The following is a 16,687-nucleotide window of genomic DNA, read 5'->3' on the forward strand; positions in this document are numbered from 1 at the left end:
GCTGCCAGGACACGTCTGGCAGGGCGTTGTTCCTGCTGGGCAGGCTCAGGGCTGAGCTGCTCGTCTGCCCCCATGCTCCACACAGTCCTGTGCTAGCAAAGGAGTCGGACACACATGGGAAAAAAGAGTCTGTATTTGCTCCATCCATAGCTGGGCTCTGCCCAAGCCCCAGCTGTGGAAAAGGCCTCAAAAACTCTGTCCTGGGGAGCTCCAGCAACACTGCTGGCAACAACGCTGCAAAGTCTTTTATGATACAAAAGGCACCAAATGTGGGCAGGGCCATGCAGTGCCATGTCCCCAGAGGCACTGGGGTCCAACACTGCTCTGTCCCCCTCCCCACTGCCACCTCCCTGTCTGCTTCTTGCCCACCATTGCCCCTGCTAGCCAGGCAAGGCCCCACAGCAGGGACACATTTGTCCTGTCCCTCTGCAGTGTCCCACCAAGCTTCCAGCTGCGAGCACTGGGGCAGCCCAGGTTCCCTGGGAACAGGCTCAGGGCAGCTGGGCAGAGCTGAGCACACAGCATGGTGTGGGATGGGACCCTGGGGCACAGCCTGTCCCCCACACATCTGCCAGCCCCTTGTCCATGTGCCAGCCCCTCTTGGGGCACATCCTGCCCATGCAGAGGAATGGGTGGGTCCAGGCTGGCTGAGGGCCACCAGGGCCACTGTGCCCCTCTTCCAGGACACAGCCATCAGGCCAGGAGCCCAGATGGGGGAGGGTGCAGGGGCTCTGCCCACCCTCTCTGGGGGAGGCTCCAGAGGCAGAACCCAAAGTCAGGCAGGCCCAGCCAAGCTGCGCCGCAGGGCGCTGGGGTAGTATTTGAGGAACAGCTTCCTGGAGATCTCCATCGTGTCCCCAGCTGGCACAGCTGGGTAACGCTTCTTGTTGTAGATGAAGCCTCTCTCCACTTGGAAGACAGCCTGGTTGAACTGGTCCTGGTGGAAGGGGCGGCTCGAGTTGAGGCTCTCCACCAGCACAGAGACGAAGAGGCTCCAGCGCACAGCGTAGTAGTCCAGCACCAGCCCCCCCAGCTGCTTGTTGGCATAATCCAGAATGTTCCCACTGGGCCCCCAGAGCGTCACCTGGTTCCGGGCATTCAGCTCATACTGCTCAGCCTCCCGGCCGCTGGTGGCCACGGCGCGGGCGCTCTCCAGCCAGCGGCCGAGCAGGAAGAGGCTGTGGCTGCACAGGAGGCTGTCCAGCTCCGGCAGCAGGTCGTACACCAGCACGCCGCCGGCCGTCAGCAGCTCGGGCAGCGCGTGGCTCTGGAAGGCCTGGCGGATGCTCAGGTAGTAATCGCTGACCAGCTGCTGGGCTGCCTGCCGGGTCACGTCCACCAGGTCGTAGAGGAAGGCGGGGCTGGAGCCCAGCTCGGCACCAGCGCTCAGCAGCAGCCGCCAGGCCTCGTAGACGTCGCTGGCGTTGTACCAGAGCTCGGTGTCCATGCGCAGCGAGGGCCGGCGCACCAGGGGGCTGCGGTTGTGGTTGACGCAGACGCCGGTGCAGTTGTAGACGCTGCGGAGGAGCAGGTGCCAGGCGCCGGCCGCGGCAGCGTTCGGGGCGCCGTAGCGGCGCTCGGCGTAGCGCGTCACCCAGCTGGGCAGGTGCAGGGGCTCCTGCCGCCAGCCCAGCTCGTTCATCAGCTCGTACACCATGTCGTTCTGCTCGATGCCCTCGGGAACCAGCCCCGTGCCCACCATGGTGGAGTTGGGGAAGCGCCGAGCGGCGAAGGGGCCGTGGTTGATGGCCTCCACCGTGCCAAAGAGGCCGTGGTTGCCCCCAAAGTTGTGCAACATGCACCAGATGAAGGGCTGGCCATAGAAGGACTCTGTCCACTGGTAGACGGGCTTGGACTCAGCGAAGAGGTCGAGAACAATCATCCTGCCAAGGGGCACTCCGTGCAGCAGGGCCCGCACCTGTGCTGGCTGCCAGAAGTCAGGCTGGTGCTGGAAGAGCCAGCCCTGCATCAGCCACAGCGCCTTGGGGTCAGCTGGGGACAGAAGAGCACTGAGTGAGACCCTCTCCAGGCAGGGCCCACAGGTGCCTCATGAGGCCCTGGGGCCACCAACCACCTCTCAAAGGGGTTTTGGGGATCTGGCACCAATGGGTTCTGTGCTTGCATAGGGCCCACAGCCACCTCCCCCAGCCCCTGCTATCCCATCTGGACCCCTGCGGCCAGGCCAGCACCACACATGGACCCACCTCCCGTCATGGACCTGAACACAGCATTGCTGACTCTGGAGAGATAGGCAGGGTCGGAGGAGAGGGGGGTCATCTCATTGAAGGTGTCTGCACTATAGACGTGGTCTGTGCCAAACTCCTTGATCAGCTCCTTCAGGAAGAGCATCCCGATCACCTGGAACATGGGGTCCTCTGGGTCCAGCAGGTAGGTGCATGAGTAGGTGCAGTCAAAGTGGCTCCAGTGCCCCAGGCGAGTGGCATTCACACGGGGGAAGACCCTGCAGGAGAGGGCAGAGATGGGGATCAGGAGAAGATCAGGACAGGACCACCGTGCCCGTGTGGAGACTGGGGAAGCTGCAGCGGGAGGTGCTGCTGGAAGTGAGACCCCAGGGCAGGGGCTGCACCTACCGGAGGATCCCCTGCGGCACATGGCCCGCGAAGGCCGGCAGCACCGTGGTCATCCCCAGCGAGCGCATCCGCTCCACGATGCGGTACTGAAAGAGAGAAGGAGGGAGGGAGCAGAAAGAGAGAAGCCCCCACGTTCCCACCAGGGGACCCCGGGCGCTGCTGCAGCTCGGGGCGGAGCGGGGGGCTCCCCTCGGCCGCGGGGACCGGGGGGGTGACAGGGGTTTGCCCCGGGCGGCCCCGGTACCTGCAGGTAGAGCTGCTTGAAGTGCCAGGCGGGCGGCAGCGGCCCGGCCCAGCGGCGGAGGTTGCCCATCCTGTTCCAGGCCAGGAACGCGGGGCCCGTGAAGTACTTGTCGATCTCCGACTGGTTCAGCCCCAGGTTACGGTAAACCTGCACCGGGAACCGGGGGTCAGCCGGTCCCACGGCTCCCACCGCCATCCTGCCGGTTCCCGTTCTGCCGCCCCTCGGCCCGCTCCTCACCCGCTGCCAGACCGCCTCCTGCCCCGCGAAAGCCGGTGCCAGGTTGATGCCGCTCAGCGCCATCCAGTCGATCTCCCGCTCCCATCGCGCCCAGTCCCACCAGACGAAGGAGTAGCTCTGGGCGCAGACGTTCTGGTAGTACCGGTACCTGCGGGAGCGGCGGAGGCTGCGCCCGGGCCCCCCGCGCCCCCCGGGCCCCCCGTTACATAACAGCGCCTTGTCCCGCGCTAACGAGGCGTGAGCGCCGCCCGGCCCCGCGTCCCCGTTACCTGCCGGGGGCGGCGGCGCGGATCTCGGCCCGCAGCCGCGGCAGCGGCTCCGGCAGGCGGAGCTGAGCCCCGGACCACGACAGGTGGCAGCCGCAGAAATCTCGCAGGTAGCGATAGAGACCGGCGGCCGCCGCCACGCCGCTGGAGCCCTCTACGGCGACGGCCACCCCGGTGCCGGGAGGCGACCACAGCCGGTAGATGTCGGGCCCGCCAGCCGCCAGCGCCGGGTCCACCGAGAGCGCCACGGCGGCGGCCCGAGGGCCGAGCAGGCGCCGCGCCAGGGCCCGCACCGCCTCCTCCTGCCGCGCGTCCCCCGCTCGCCCCGCCGTGGCCGCCAGCAGCAGCAGGAACGGCAGCGCCAGCCCCGGTACCGGAGCCAGTCCCGGTTCCGGTCCCCGCCGCACCGCCATCGCCGCTGCGCGCCCCTGCGCCGGGCCCGCCTCTCCCGGTGCCGTCCCGCCCGCCGCCGGCCCCGCCCATCCGTCAGCCCGGGGCTCCCGCGACTGAGCGGGACCCGCTCCGGCCGGCCGGGGGCGCTGCGAGACCGGGCAGCGCCGGTGCCCCGGGGCCGGGAGCGTCCCGGCAGCCCAGCAGAACCCACCCGGAGCGGCCCCGGTCCCGGCCGCCCAGGCGAACCCCGCAGGGGAACGGGGCCGGGCTGCCCAGGTCTCTCCCAGCCGCAGGGGGAATCCGCAGACACTTCCAGGACGGAGGAGGGACGGGGGAATTCGGGGCTCCCCGAGCTCCCCCAGTGCACCCCACGGCGGGCCGGGGTGTTCTGCCAGCTCCAGGGCTGCGCCTGTGAGCCCAGAGCCATGGAAAGGGGCAGAAATGCTGTGATTGCACGGGAGAATTGTGAAACGGGACAGAGAATATTCCCGTGGCCCCTTACTACCTGCAGCTGCAGGAAAAGCATCCCCCGGACCCGCGGGAAGCCGGTTCCTCGTCCAAGAGGTGCGGGAGGCTGGGCCCGCAGCTCAGTGCCGCTTCTCCCCCTCACGGAGAGATCGGGAGATGGGAAACACACCGACACGAGCAACACCGCGGCCAAAACCCTGCAGAACCCTCCCTTCCGCTGCTCCCGCACATGTGGAAATAAATACCCTGTCCGGCAGGAAGGGGCTGAGTAAACACAGCCCTCGGGGGGAGCGGGGAAAGCAGGAGCAGGGCACAGCCCCGGGCACGCAGTGTTACCCCACTGCCCGTGGAATGGAACCCACAGCACCTGGGTTAAACAAAAAAAACTTGTTTCACTTTTTTGGGTCTGTCAGCGAGGGCAGGAGGCCCCAGGATAAACGGCCCTGGGATAAATGGCCTCGGCTTGGCCTTTGCTCAGGATATCTATCACTCGATAAGCACAGAGGCATCACAGCCCAGGGTCACGCTGGTCCTGCTGTACAAACCAGCCCTGCCCACCCCGTGGTTCTGGTCAGGGAGGTGACAAGATCCTGGACAGAAATGCTTGAAGTCCCAGCTGTCCCCAGCAGCTCTGGGTAGGTCAGGGATGAGGGGCTGCCCCTGAGCCCCCTCAGCAGAAAACAGGCCACAGTGTTTGTTGTGGAGTTCATTTAATTTATACAGCAACGTGTTTCATCCAGGCAGCAGAACACAGCAGGACTCCTGTCAAAGCTCCACCTGCAGCCACGCTTTGATTTCACCCTTCAGTCTGCAGACACCTCTGTGAATGCCCAGCACATCCTCCAGTGCCCAGGGCCTGCCCAGGTGCAGCACAAGGGTCCCTGTGCCCCACTGCACAGCACTGCAGTACACATAACATTCTCACCTAATTTTAAGCAGCCTGGCACCTTGAGACATTTCCTCCTTGATTCCAGGTTAATGAGTCTTGTTACTGTTCGAATCTGTTCTTACACAAACACCCAGCTCCACTGCAGGGATGGAACACGACAGTCACACACAGCACTGACACACCCACTGCTGCTACAGCTACATCGAGTTGAGGAGTGCAAGGAAATATGGACAGCTCAGAGAGGAAAGAAAGCAACAGCTAATGCAGGGACACACCACAGAGACCCCCCTGCCACGGAGCTGTTTTGGCAAGATGGGGCCACTGCTCTCCCTCAAAGGGCTCCCCAGAGAGTGCACAGGACAGTGTGAGTCACTGGTACATCCACCTGAGCAAAAGCTGCCTCCAGCAATGCCAAGCACACACAGGCACTATCTGATGTGCCTCGAGGGCTCTGGGTTCAAACCAGAAAGCCCCAGAAATGTCACTGCCAGTGGCCAGTGACAGTCTGCACCAGGGCTCGTCCCTCCCCATCCTGCCCCAGGCCAGTCAGGCAGCTGAGGGCTCCTCACCACTGCCTCCAGCAGTGAGAGGGGAACAGCCCCTCACTCTTTGCTCCTTGGGCCTTTTCTCCATGTGCTCTTTTGTCCCCTCAGCACAGCTGCCGTTTCTTTTCTGCCCTGATCAGCTGCCAAGGAAAGCACAACACAGGGAGCACACGACTGCACACCAAACAGACACCTCATGCACTTGGTACCTTTGGGAGTAAACTGAAAGAACCAAAAGTCTCTGTGATCCAGTGTTGTTACCCCAGAATGTCAAAGCTTTTGGCTTTGGGGTGCCATGGTAACGCTCAGGGGTGCTGCACAATAAATTATTGTCACTACACACACAAGGAGGGGACAGCCACACCCTTGGTGCTGGGGTCTCACACACACACACACACAACATTTAACACTGCTGGAGTGGGGGGCCTCAGTCATCAAACCGCCCCTCACGGATGATGTCAAAGGAGAAAGGGAGAAACTTGAACCCAGTGCCAGTGTAGAACTTGTTCTGGAATTCAATCCTGCAAGAGACAGAAGAGTGATTACTCATTAGGAAGGCAGCTCTCAACAGGAACAATTAGAAGTAGGGAGTAGTAATCCTACTCCATTAAAAGTAGGATTACTGACTAAAAAAGCTTTAAGGAGAAAAGGAGGTATTATAACATAATTTATCTTTTGGCACAACCCCCCCATCTATGCATGGAGCTGCCCAGAGACTCCAATCCCACCCTCAGGGACAAAAAATGGCAACAGGAACAGAAGGCTGGCCTTGACCCCAGTGTCCCAGGAAGCACAGGGAGCAGAGACAGCATTTTCTCCAGCAGCTGCTGAAGTTCCCTTTTTCATCAGCACAAGCCTCAGCCATGTGACACTGAGCTCAGCCTCCCCACAGGCATTTCTGTTGATTCCCTGCAGCACATTTGCACTGGGACATGCCCGCCAGCTCCAGCCGAGCGTTAGCTCAGCCCCATTTGCTGCTGCCCCTAATGAACTCCAGGAAAAAAAAAGAATTATTCCAGAGAACTGACCAATAGTCAGTGACAGCCAAATAGGGACGGGGAAAACCAATCCCCTGATTCCCAGCAAAAACAAGCCCAGGCTTCACAGACATTTTCCACTGCACAAAATCCCTGCAGGCAGCAAGTGACAGCAAACTGGGGAGCCTTTAACACAGTTCAGGAGAAGGTTTTTTTTCCAGAAAAAAAAGACAAACTTGAATTATTTTTCCCCAAATGGGGAATCATGGCAAACTGGAATGATTTTTCCCCAAACGGGGAATCATGGCAAACTCCAGAGCTGCTGGATTCAGCTAGCAAAAAGTGATTTCCCCACAGAGCCCAGGAGGGAAATGCTCAGGAAAACCAGCTTCAGCCTGTATCTTCTGCTGCCTCCCAGGCCAAGGGATCCCCAGGATGAGCAGGATTTTCCATGTGGGAGGAAGGGCTCTGTGCCAACATGCTCCAGTTTTTCAGGAACCCTGATAATCTCCATAAGTATCCTGTGACTAAGTAACTGTTCTGTAAGCAAAGGGAAATGAGAGGCAGAGGGTTGAGATCTGTGAGTCACCCAAGCTCACTGTAACCCCGATGATTCACAATTCCAGCTGGCCTCAGCATCCAAACCCTCCCTTTGGACATTCCACTACAACTGGCTACAACTGGAGGCCTGACACTGGGAGAGAGGCTGCTCTAAGGTTAGAAAACTTGCCAGAAAAGTGTATTTAAATAATCAGTGTGGATGGTCAGGGGGGTTTTCTGTGTCTCCAGAACACCCAGAACCCAGCAGGAAGCACTGCTGTCGCCAGGCTCACTGCCTGTTTCGTGTCCCAGTTTACTGCTGAGCCCTCTGTGTGCCTCACATCAGTTCTGCAGAGAATTTACAGACACTGGCATTGTCAGCAAACAGCCCAGGAGAGCCTCTCTGCAGCTTTTTGCATTAATAATGTCAGTGTTTGTCAGGCTGTCATTCTTTCCAACCCCACAGAGTCAGGGCACTGACACTGGCAAACCAGGCAGCCCCAGTCCTGTCACAGACATATTTTATGAGAAATCCTTTCATTAGGATTTTTTCTCCTGAGAAGCTGAAAAGCCTCAGAGGAAAAGAAAAACAATAATTATCTGCTGCTGTGGAATGCAACAGGCACATCTTTGATTGGTCTCATGTGGTTGTTTTTAATTAATGGCCAAGCACAGTCCAGCTGTCTCGGACTCTCTGGTCAGTCACAAGATTTTATTATCATTCCATTCCTTTCCTTTCAAGCCTTCTGATGAAATCCTTTTCTTCTATTCTTTTAGTATAGTTTTAGTATATAATTTTCTTTTAATATAATATATATAATAAAATAATAAATCAGCCTTCTGAAACACGGAGTCAAGATTCTCATCTCTTCCCTCGTCCTGGGACCCCTTGTGAACACCACACAGTCTCATGAGTAGGAGACAAAAGTCTCCTAAAAAGACAAAATTAGGAGACAAAAAAGGCAACTGTCACTCAGTACAACTGCAAATTCCCACTCTGTGTTTGTGTCCCTGAAGGTGCCAGAGCTTGGGGTCAGGTGTAAACCAGGCACAGCTCAAGGGTGGCACACCTGACAGCCAGAACCCACTGGGGTGTCTGTGCAGAGACTGCTGCAGTTACTCCTTCCCAAAAAGAGCAGAGGTACCATATCTGTGCCTGGGATATTCCATCCTGCAGGTGAGTCCTGGCTCAGGATATTTACAAAGGAAAATCAAATCCTGGCAGGTGGGTGAGCAGCTGGACTCCAGAACTCCTACTGACTGGACTGAGAGAGGGATGCAGCTCCAACACACCCACACCTCTCAGGAACAGCACCCTGAATAGTTAGAAACCTTTTCTTTTGGGCACAGTCTGTTCTGGCTCACATTAGAAGAGGTGAGTAGCTTAAAAAGGGAGAAACTGCTTTAATCTGCATGTTCATGTTGAACTACATCACTGAAAAGCAAGAAATGGAAAGGTTGAGTATTTCAGAAGGGTGATGTATTTCAGAAGGGTGATGTATTTCAGAAGGGTTACAGCAAAAGAAGCTGACAGCATGACAGCTGAGACACGTACAGAGCTGCAGTGCAGCCCAAATTCACACCCTGCAATCCTGGCAGCAATCCAGAGGGCTGCCTCCACCCCAGAACAGCCTGAAAAGCCCAACCTGCTCAAAGAATGCACTCTGAAAAAGCACAAAATAAACCTCCCTCATTTGGGACTGCCAGGCACAGCATGTGGAACAACCTGTGAATTCCCTGACCAGTAAAACACATTCTCAATTCCTCCTCCTTTCCAGGAAGGCTGAACCACCCACACCTCAAATTCCTGATAGGTGACAGTTCCCTCACAGCCAGAAATTCCCATCTGCTCCTCCCAGGACAGCTGTATCTGACCTCCACTCTTCCTTCCTCTTCCTAAAAAGGGAGCACCTGCCATTGGAACACCCTGTTTTCAGTTCAAGAGCACAAAGGAATGTGAACAGTGTGCTCTTTGGAACCACTGCAGGTGCCTCCCTCTGATAACCAACACCCAGCAACCTCAAAATCACTTCAGCAGATCACTTGCAGTCTGAAATAGAACCTTCAGCTTGCTTTTTGGCCTCTGAGCCTGAACAGATTTTTCTCTCAGAGCCTGTGCACGAAAGGCTTGAAGGTTTGAAACTAATGTTTAGGGGAAACAGGACTTTGTCAAGCACTCCAGTCCCACAGCTGCCCTGCACAGGTAGAGTGATCCCTTGCTCTCACTGCTGCTGCCCTGGCTTTGCCTGTTTGCCATTTCACTCACACACACAGATGGTTTTTCAATGGCCCTTTAGGGAAATGTGAACCATTACCTCCAGCTCACACCTGTTCCAGGTGCCTGAGCCATATCAGTGCAGTTTGTGATTAACACATGACAGGAACCTGCCCAAAAATGTGTTTTCTGCTCCATGGAGCCTGTCTAGAGCAGCTGCTCGGAGCTGTTCCCCTGCTGCTGCTTAGAAATGGCCTGGAAATCCTCTAATCCTCAAGGAATTACAGAGCAAACCCACCAGATGTGGAGTTACAGCACTGCTGCCCTCTGCTCCTCCTGGACTGCCCTCAGTGCCCAGCAGGGTCTGGGGAGCTCCTGCTGTCACTGTGACAGCAGGGACAGGATGAGGGAGCTCTGCAGTGACTGCTGTGCAGGGCTCAGGCTGGATGCCAGGAAGCACAGAGCCACCATCCAGCAGCCATTTCCACGAGTGCCCCCCCAGCTCCCTCAGCACACGATGGCTTCACCCCAGCATCAGCTTGGCTCATTTGGCTACAGAGACACAGAGGTGGACCAGGAGCCTCCAGCCTGCACCCCCAGGAGCCAGGAACCCCCAGGAGCCTCCATTCTGCACCCCCAGGAGCCAGGAACCCCCAGGACCCCCCAGCCTGCACCCCCAGGAGCCAGGAGCCTCCATTCTGCACCCCCTGGACACTCCAGCCTGCACCCCCAGCCTGCACCTCACTAGCTGCCAAGGCAGAGGGCAAAAGGCCAAAGTTTTCCTTCCCTTCCTCACAAGCAGGGGAAAAGTGCAAAAAGGCTCATTTTCTCTTGCCTTTTTTTTTGTTGTTTTTTAGAGGCACTTGCTTCCTTTTGCACTTACAGAATTACTTGCAGAGAGTGCTCCCAACTTTTTCTTCCCATTTAAGCAAGACAAGAGTATTTCTTGTGATATTCAGAGACCTCCCTTTGCTCTCACAACCCCCCTGCCCCAGGAAATCAGCAGCTGAACCCCAGAGAGGCACAGACTCTCCTACATTTCATGCTGAGAAAAATCCTACTCCCAGTTGCTCCTCTGATCCCACCAGTGCACTAAGAGGGAATCTGAAGTGGAACAATGAGCTCTTAAACATGGATTAGAGAAAAAACTCTCGAATATTTTCCATACTTGGGAGCAGAGTAATTCCTTCTGCTTTGCTGGCTGCATACACAGGAGCTTAATGATGACAGGAAAGGGCCTGCAAAAGCAAATTCTAAAAGCAAGACCAGCAAAAACTTGCAACCATCCCAAAGTACCCCAAGGGCAGAAGGCAGAGCCACTCCTGTCCAGGGCAAGGTTCTGCAGCCATGAACAGGAGCACAAGGAGGAACCTGCAGTCAGTGGCTACTGCACACAAACAACAACAAACACAGGAAACAGGGGAAAGACCAACAAATGGAACAAGAAAGTTCTGCTGAAAGCCACAAAGCACACTGCTCCAGCCAGCACAGCCCCCCCAGCCCCTGGTCCCAAAGCTTTGGGCCCTAGGCTTTCACTTTTTAGTGCTTATTTCTAAGCAGAGCTATAAAACTTTAAACAACAACTGGGGGGAGGTGTTTTACTACAAACAGAATTGAAATCTGACCCTTTCTAAGACTTCCTGCCTTCTAGAAGATGGCATTTCTGCACAGTACAGGTGACATCAGTTTTCTTGTTACGAGGAGCTGCCCAGGTCTCTGGATGTGCCAGCAACTCACCAGTGCAAGCGCAGAGCGTGCAGGAAGGCTGAGAGCCCCTCCATGACCAGCAGAATGGCCACTGTCAGCGTGGCAAAAGCTGCAAAGATGAAGAAGAGGCCCAAGCCTCCCCCCAGGCTCCTCACGCTGAGGCCAATGTGGATCACCATGGTCCAGAGCACCTCTGAGAGCTCTGCAGAGAAAGGGGAGAGGATCAGGTCAGCAGGACAGGGGGTGTTCACTGGTATAGGAAAAACTAAAGTCAAGCAAAGCCCTGCTACAATGAGGTGGAAACTGAGGGACAAGAGCTTTGCAGCCAAGTGTGTCAGGACATTGCCTCCAGCTGCCACACAGGGCAGGGCAGAGTCCTTGCTCAGCAGCTCTTTGCTTTATTCTGTGATTTTAACTCCATTCCTCCCACTCAGCAGAGCTGTGGGTGCAGATCCTGGTGTGTGGAGCTCACTGCTCCTGGGTAATGCATGTTGCCACATTTCACAGAGAAAAGCAAGGCACAATTCTTCCCAAGGATTTCTGAGATTCACATTCTCTGAACCTCAGAGAAAGGGAAAACACAATTCTTACCTTACTTGCTGTGCCAAAGTAGAATGCAATATGGGGATTATTTACCCACAGTGATGGTGTTTTGTTTCCTTGGCCTGTCAGGGCCAGGTGTGTGTGTGTGTGTGTGTGTCAGGACTGTCACTGACAGCCACGAGATTCTGTGCAGTGTGTGCAGAGTGAGTGCTTGGCAGGTTCAGTTTAGAAATGTATATAATGTATATAATATAGTAGAATAAATGTATATAATATAGTATAATAATAACAGTATAATAATAGTATAATAAAGTAATTATTCAGCCTTTGATATGGAAGGAATCAGATGCATCATTCTCTCTCCTTCACCAACATGAGAGAAGCTTTGATTAGTAATAAATGCACGGCCAGCAGTGTGCCAGGGGAGCCCTGGGAGGCCTGACAGACAGACAGACAGCCAGCCAGCCCAGCTCCCTGAGGGACACTCACGTGCGTGGGCCAGGCTGAGGGCCCAGAGGCGCAGGTAGGAGGCCGTGTTGGAGATGCAGCCCAGGCAGTACTCGATGGTGTGGATGGCCTGGTACACCACGGTGTCCCCAAAGTCAAACTGCAAAGGAACAGAGGAGAGGGGAGCTGGGAGCAAGGGCTGGGTGGGGACAGGGGCAGGGGGACTGCTGCTGTCACCAGGGACACTGTGTGTGACACTGCACACTGACACTGTCTTCTCCTGGTTTAGCACGCCAGGGCCACAAACAAAACATGGATCTTGTCTTGACAGGTTTTGCAGAATGACAAATGCTGTGATGTGAATATTGTTTTCTTATAGTCAGATATTCCAAATTCATCCATGGGCTTAGCCAGGAAAAGACTGTTCAGCAGAAGGTGGTGCTGGTGTGCATTCCCTGCAGGAGGGAGGCAGCGCCCCAAGCTGTGCTGTGTGTGCCTCTGCTACAGGAGCATTCTGCAAGACATGAACCTGCCCTTTTTGAAAGCAAAAATAATGCACGAAGCTACCCTGAAGAAGTCACATCTGTGTACCATTCACTGGCAAAGCCTCTGTGCTTTGGTAATTTTCTGTAATAATAAAGGAATTTACAAGAAGTCTGCCATGTAGGGCAGTTTCTTATCCTGCAGCTTGGGAAAGCATTCCCTGCAGTTTGGATTTAATCCATGCTTCAGAAACTGCTCAGATTTAAGTGAACATGATGTTTTAAATACATCCAGTGACTAATTCTCTAGGCATGCACACAAAGCTATTTATATTCTTAATTCTCCCCTAGTACATCCAAGGCACTAAGTATTTCAAACAATTCAGTTAAATTAGCTGTCAAAATCCTAATCCTTTCTCCACAGAACATGAGATGTGAAGTTCTTCACTAAAAGCTGCCCCAGCCACCAGTTCCAGCTCTGGACACAGGAGGGAATGTGGGAAATGTTTAAACAATGACCTTTCAAAGCTGAGTGCAACTGCCAGAGAGAGCAGCCACTGAGGCAGGAGTGGGAGTACTGGGATTGCTGTGGGACAGACCTTGTGGGCTGACACATTTTCAGGGAAACACCAGAACAGGAACCCCATTCCACACAGGCCTGTGCACAGCAGAGCTCTGAGCAAACCACTCTCAGCACAATTTTCAGCAGCAGTGCCCTGGTCAAGCTGTTCTGATTTCATGCCATTTGTTTTTGTTTTTGTTGTTTTTTGGGTTTTTTTTGTAGTAAAATTGGTTACCTGATAGTGCTGAAACCTACATTCAATCCTGCATCAGTATTAACCTCCCACTTTTTTAATACTTGTTACAAGTGCAGTTTGAGAGAATGAGCAGTTTCTCAGAATGGAGTTTCTCTTCTACACAAAGCCTCTGGCCAGTTCAGTTTCTTGAACTACATGAAACTGGACTGGTTGTGCTGCATTTGCTCTCTGGGTCAACCAGCATCATCCTTAACGTGGCAGACAGTTTGTGGGAAGAAATCTCTTCCAACAGTTTGCTGCAACACAGAATTAAGAAAGCCACAACATAAAACAGCTTCTTTGGAGGCTCAAAAGTGAAAACTTTTCAGTTTCAGACCTCCAGCTGAACAGTTTCCCAGGTAACTGGGAACAATCTGCAGACAGGGGATCAGACAGACAAGCTGTATAGATGAAGTCATTAAAAGTCTGTGGATGTATGTGTGTATGAATTAAAAATGGCCTGTAACATGAAAACAGCAAGATCTTTTGGAAAACAAGATGCTGTGACATAACAAATTCCATTCAGCACGTTTTACACCCATGGGAAATGGCCCAGGTACACATGAAGGCAAAGCTGCTGTGCTCTTACCACCTCGTCCTCTGTAGGCTTGAAAACACAAATTTACATTTAGTGCAGTGTTTTGATCACATGAATCATGAACACATTCAGCAATTCCCTCCTAGGCAGGCCACAGAAAGCAGTAATACATCCCATGCACTGCAGAGGCAGGATCTGCTGCAGTCCTTCAGAGGCATCAGAAACATCAGAAAAAAACCCCAACTATCTGAGATCCACTGGTTTTCTCCTCTCCCAGGGGAAAGGGAAGTAATTAATATTACCCCCAGCAGTCAAAATGAATATATGAACAAAATTTCAGTGCTGCAGAAATACAGCTCCTGAATTTCCACTGGCATGGAAGAAGCAAATGTGGCACCAGGGAGTGCTGTGCACCCCTGAGATGGTGACACTTTGGGGACAAACACAGCCACATCTCCCAGCATATACAAATTATGCTGCTTTTTTTCTGGAGTCCTGGCAGTGACCAAGAGACTGTGAGTGAGAAAACTGCTAGGAACACACTTCACTGGGAATGCTGCTGTTTAAACAGCATGGAAACAATAAATCCAGTCCCAGTGAGCTCATCCTGCTGCCTGCAGTGCCCTGAGAGCGAGGATGCTCAGGTGCTTACCTCTTCCCCCTCCTCAGACTGGGTAGATAACTGGTCATGTTGAATGATCTCAGCATCCTCCTCTGTTGGGCCATTGCCCACCCGGATCCCACCAAAGTTGTGCGTGCCCTGACACATGCAGAAAAGAAAGAGCAAAGTGTTGTTTGGGTTTTAGTGCAAAAGTGCAGGTTTCTCATGACTCCATGTGCAGCAGCAGCTCACAGAGGAAAAAAAAATATTAAATATTAAATATAAAATATTAAGGCCCAGATTAAGGCAGGTACAATTCTATTTCCCAGCTTGGATGGGAAAGGTGCTGATTCCTGCTGGGGCTGGGGAAAAAAATAAAAAAAAAAAAAAAAGTCTGTCTGAGTGAATCCTTGGTACATTTCTACAGTGTAACTGCAACCATGAGGACAATAAAGGCACATCTCTCAGAGGACATCTGCTAGCCCCACATCCTGCCCAGCATGGACACAGCACTGCTGGGTGCTGGAGCAGGTCATGGAGCTGAACACAAACACACACACATTTACTCCCACCAGCCTCAGGCACACCAACACTGCATGGAAAACCAGATCTTCCCCTGCTTGGAAACTCTATGCTGTGCAAGCAGGGCCTTTTAGAGACATTTGTTCTGACATTCAGCATCTGACCCTCAGCTGCACATCCAGGACTCCAAAGGGGAAAGAACAACACACAGGCTGAGCTGAAACGCTGAAACTGGGAGCAGATCTCACTGACCCCTGAGTCTGACCCCAAGAGAGACAAACTACAACACCACAGATAGAAATAAACCCTGTGGCCAGCTTCAGCACTGTCTTGGGTCACCTGTGACACAGGATGTGACCTGACTTGCCACATCTGGACTGCAGAAGTCCAGGGATGCCCATGAGATGAAAGAGGCTGAAGGTGCCATGACCTGGTGCTTGCACAGACCAGAACAGCTTCTCTGAGTTCTTCCACCTCCTTTGTCCTTAGAAGCCTGCTTTTATTTTAGGCTGAATTATAAATATGCTCAAAACACCAGATATGAATTAGAGGTTTTGCCAGGTTTCTAAAAACAAATTAGGTAGGCGTTTATGCTCTGAAAACAAATAAAATTTAAACTCCCCTCCATATTAACAACTAAGACAATGCTTCTATTAGGATTTTCAGTACCTCTGAAACACCACAAGTCACTGGTGACTGCTGTCAATATTCTATTTATGTATTTCTAGCCTGTGTGAACTTGCACTTGAGCAGCCTTTCCCTCACACTCGACTCATAGCCATTCCCTGTAACCCAGCCAACCTAAACACAGCTCCAACAGCTCCAGTTGTTTACTTGATCCTTCTAAGCACCCTTGACACAAGGCCTCCCCTCACAGCTTCCTGATGGAGATGCATTTCATATGCTGGATGGATCCTGCACAAAAGATCCATTTTCATTACTGACATTTCTGTGAGGAGACCACAATGTCACAAGAGAACCAGCTGACATGTCCCCTCCCAGCACCCCTGGCACCTGGAGAGCATGATGTGCTTCACACAATCAGTGAGATTCACACCTCCCTAGGCAGCCAGGCAGATTCAGAACTAAAAAGTAGCTGAAACAGGGGAAAGAACTAAAAGGTAGCTGAAATAGGGGAAAGGACTAAGTTCTGGGGCTGCCACAATCCTCAGCAGAAAGTTTTGGAAGCAAAGAGCCATCTGTAAACTTAGAAACATGTAAGTCAAAACAACTGCCACCAAGAAGTTTTTTTTGTGCACAACCATTTTATAATAATTTCAGGTCAAAGTGTGTACAGGACAGATGTGTCACAAATCCAGTGATTACTGACATGGAGTTGCTGGAGGCCATCACACCACTGTGTGTTTGGAAACACGTAATGCAAACAGAAATGCTGCACTGAGAAGAATCCTAATCTGTCTTGAACAAATAGACAAGCAGAAGAAAAAAAGGGAATTTAACAGGGGGGGATGTGGTAGCAGGAAATCCTGTGCTGCTCTGCAGTTTGGATTCAGCAGCACTCCTGCAAGGAAGTGTCTCTGTGCACGCACAACTACCATCCTCCAGCCTGGGTGTTCATCCAGAATGTATCAATTTGGCTAAACTTTGCTCTTTCCAAGAGAAAGTGGTTTTTCACCCTAAAGGTGCACTTGCCATTCCCTTATGAAATTCAGATACATTCCATG

General features: G+C 53.5%; 2 protein-coding genes across 5 annotated transcripts in view; both read right to left on the bottom strand.

Annotated features, from left to right (window-relative positions):
* Positions 1 to 123: 123 nt before the first annotated feature.
* Positions 124 to 3,784, bottom strand: NAGLU (N-acetyl-alpha-glucosaminidase). The gene is made up of 6 exons (XM_030966137.1): positions 3,342 to 3,784; positions 3,073 to 3,220; positions 2,836 to 2,982; positions 2,592 to 2,677; positions 2,205 to 2,461; positions 124 to 1,992 (listed from the first exon to the last, which is right to left on the bottom strand). The coding sequence occupies exons 1-6, from the start codon at positions 3,749 to 3,751 to the stop codon at positions 776 to 778; spliced, it is 2,265 nt and encodes a 754-aa protein (XP_030821997.1). The 5' UTR covers positions 3,752 to 3,784; the 3' UTR covers positions 124 to 775.
* Positions 3,785 to 4,890: 1,106 nt separating this feature from the next.
* Positions 4,891 to 16,687, bottom strand: part of ATP6V0A1 (ATPase H+ transporting V0 subunit a1) — a 30,311-nt gene continuing 18,514 nt past the window's right edge. For 2 of the 4 annotated variants that reach the window (XM_030966107.1, XM_030966105.1), the window contains exons 18-22: positions 14,532 to 14,639; positions 13,931 to 13,948; positions 12,105 to 12,222; positions 11,103 to 11,274; positions 4,891 to 6,154 (exon numbers count right to left, since the gene is read on the bottom strand). In XM_030966107.1, coding sequence (XP_030821967.1) covers positions 6,061 to 6,154; positions 11,103 to 11,274; positions 12,105 to 12,222; positions 13,931 to 13,948; positions 14,532 to 14,639 — 510 coding nt within the window. In that variant the 3' untranslated portion in view covers positions 4,891 to 6,060. The remainder of the gene's footprint in view (positions 6,155 to 11,102; positions 11,275 to 12,104; positions 12,223 to 13,930; positions 13,949 to 14,531; positions 14,640 to 16,687) is intronic. The other 2 variants (XM_030966108.1, XM_030966106.1) reach the window with 1 other exon arrangement.

Source organism: Camarhynchus parvulus, chromosome 27, assembly GCF_901933205.1.
Source record: "Camarhynchus parvulus chromosome 27, STF_HiC, whole genome shotgun sequence".
NCBI lineage: Eukaryota > Metazoa > Chordata > Aves > Passeriformes > Thraupidae > Camarhynchus > Camarhynchus parvulus.

Bases quoted from the DNA above. Each gene is read 5' to 3' on its own strand.
- NAGLU (XM_030966137.1), bottom strand. From the start codon at position 3,751: ATGGCGGTGCGGCGGGGACCGGAACCGGGACTGGCTCCGGTACCGGGG. The intron at 2,983-3,072 runs GTGAGGAGCGGG...TTCCCGGTGCAG, and splicing joins AGGAGGCGGTCTGGCAGCGG to GTTTACCGTAACCTGGGGCT. The intron at 2,462-2,591 runs GTAGGTGCAGCC...CCTCTCCTGCAG, and splicing joins GTGCCGCAGGGGATCCTCCG to GGTCTTCCCCCGTGTGAATG.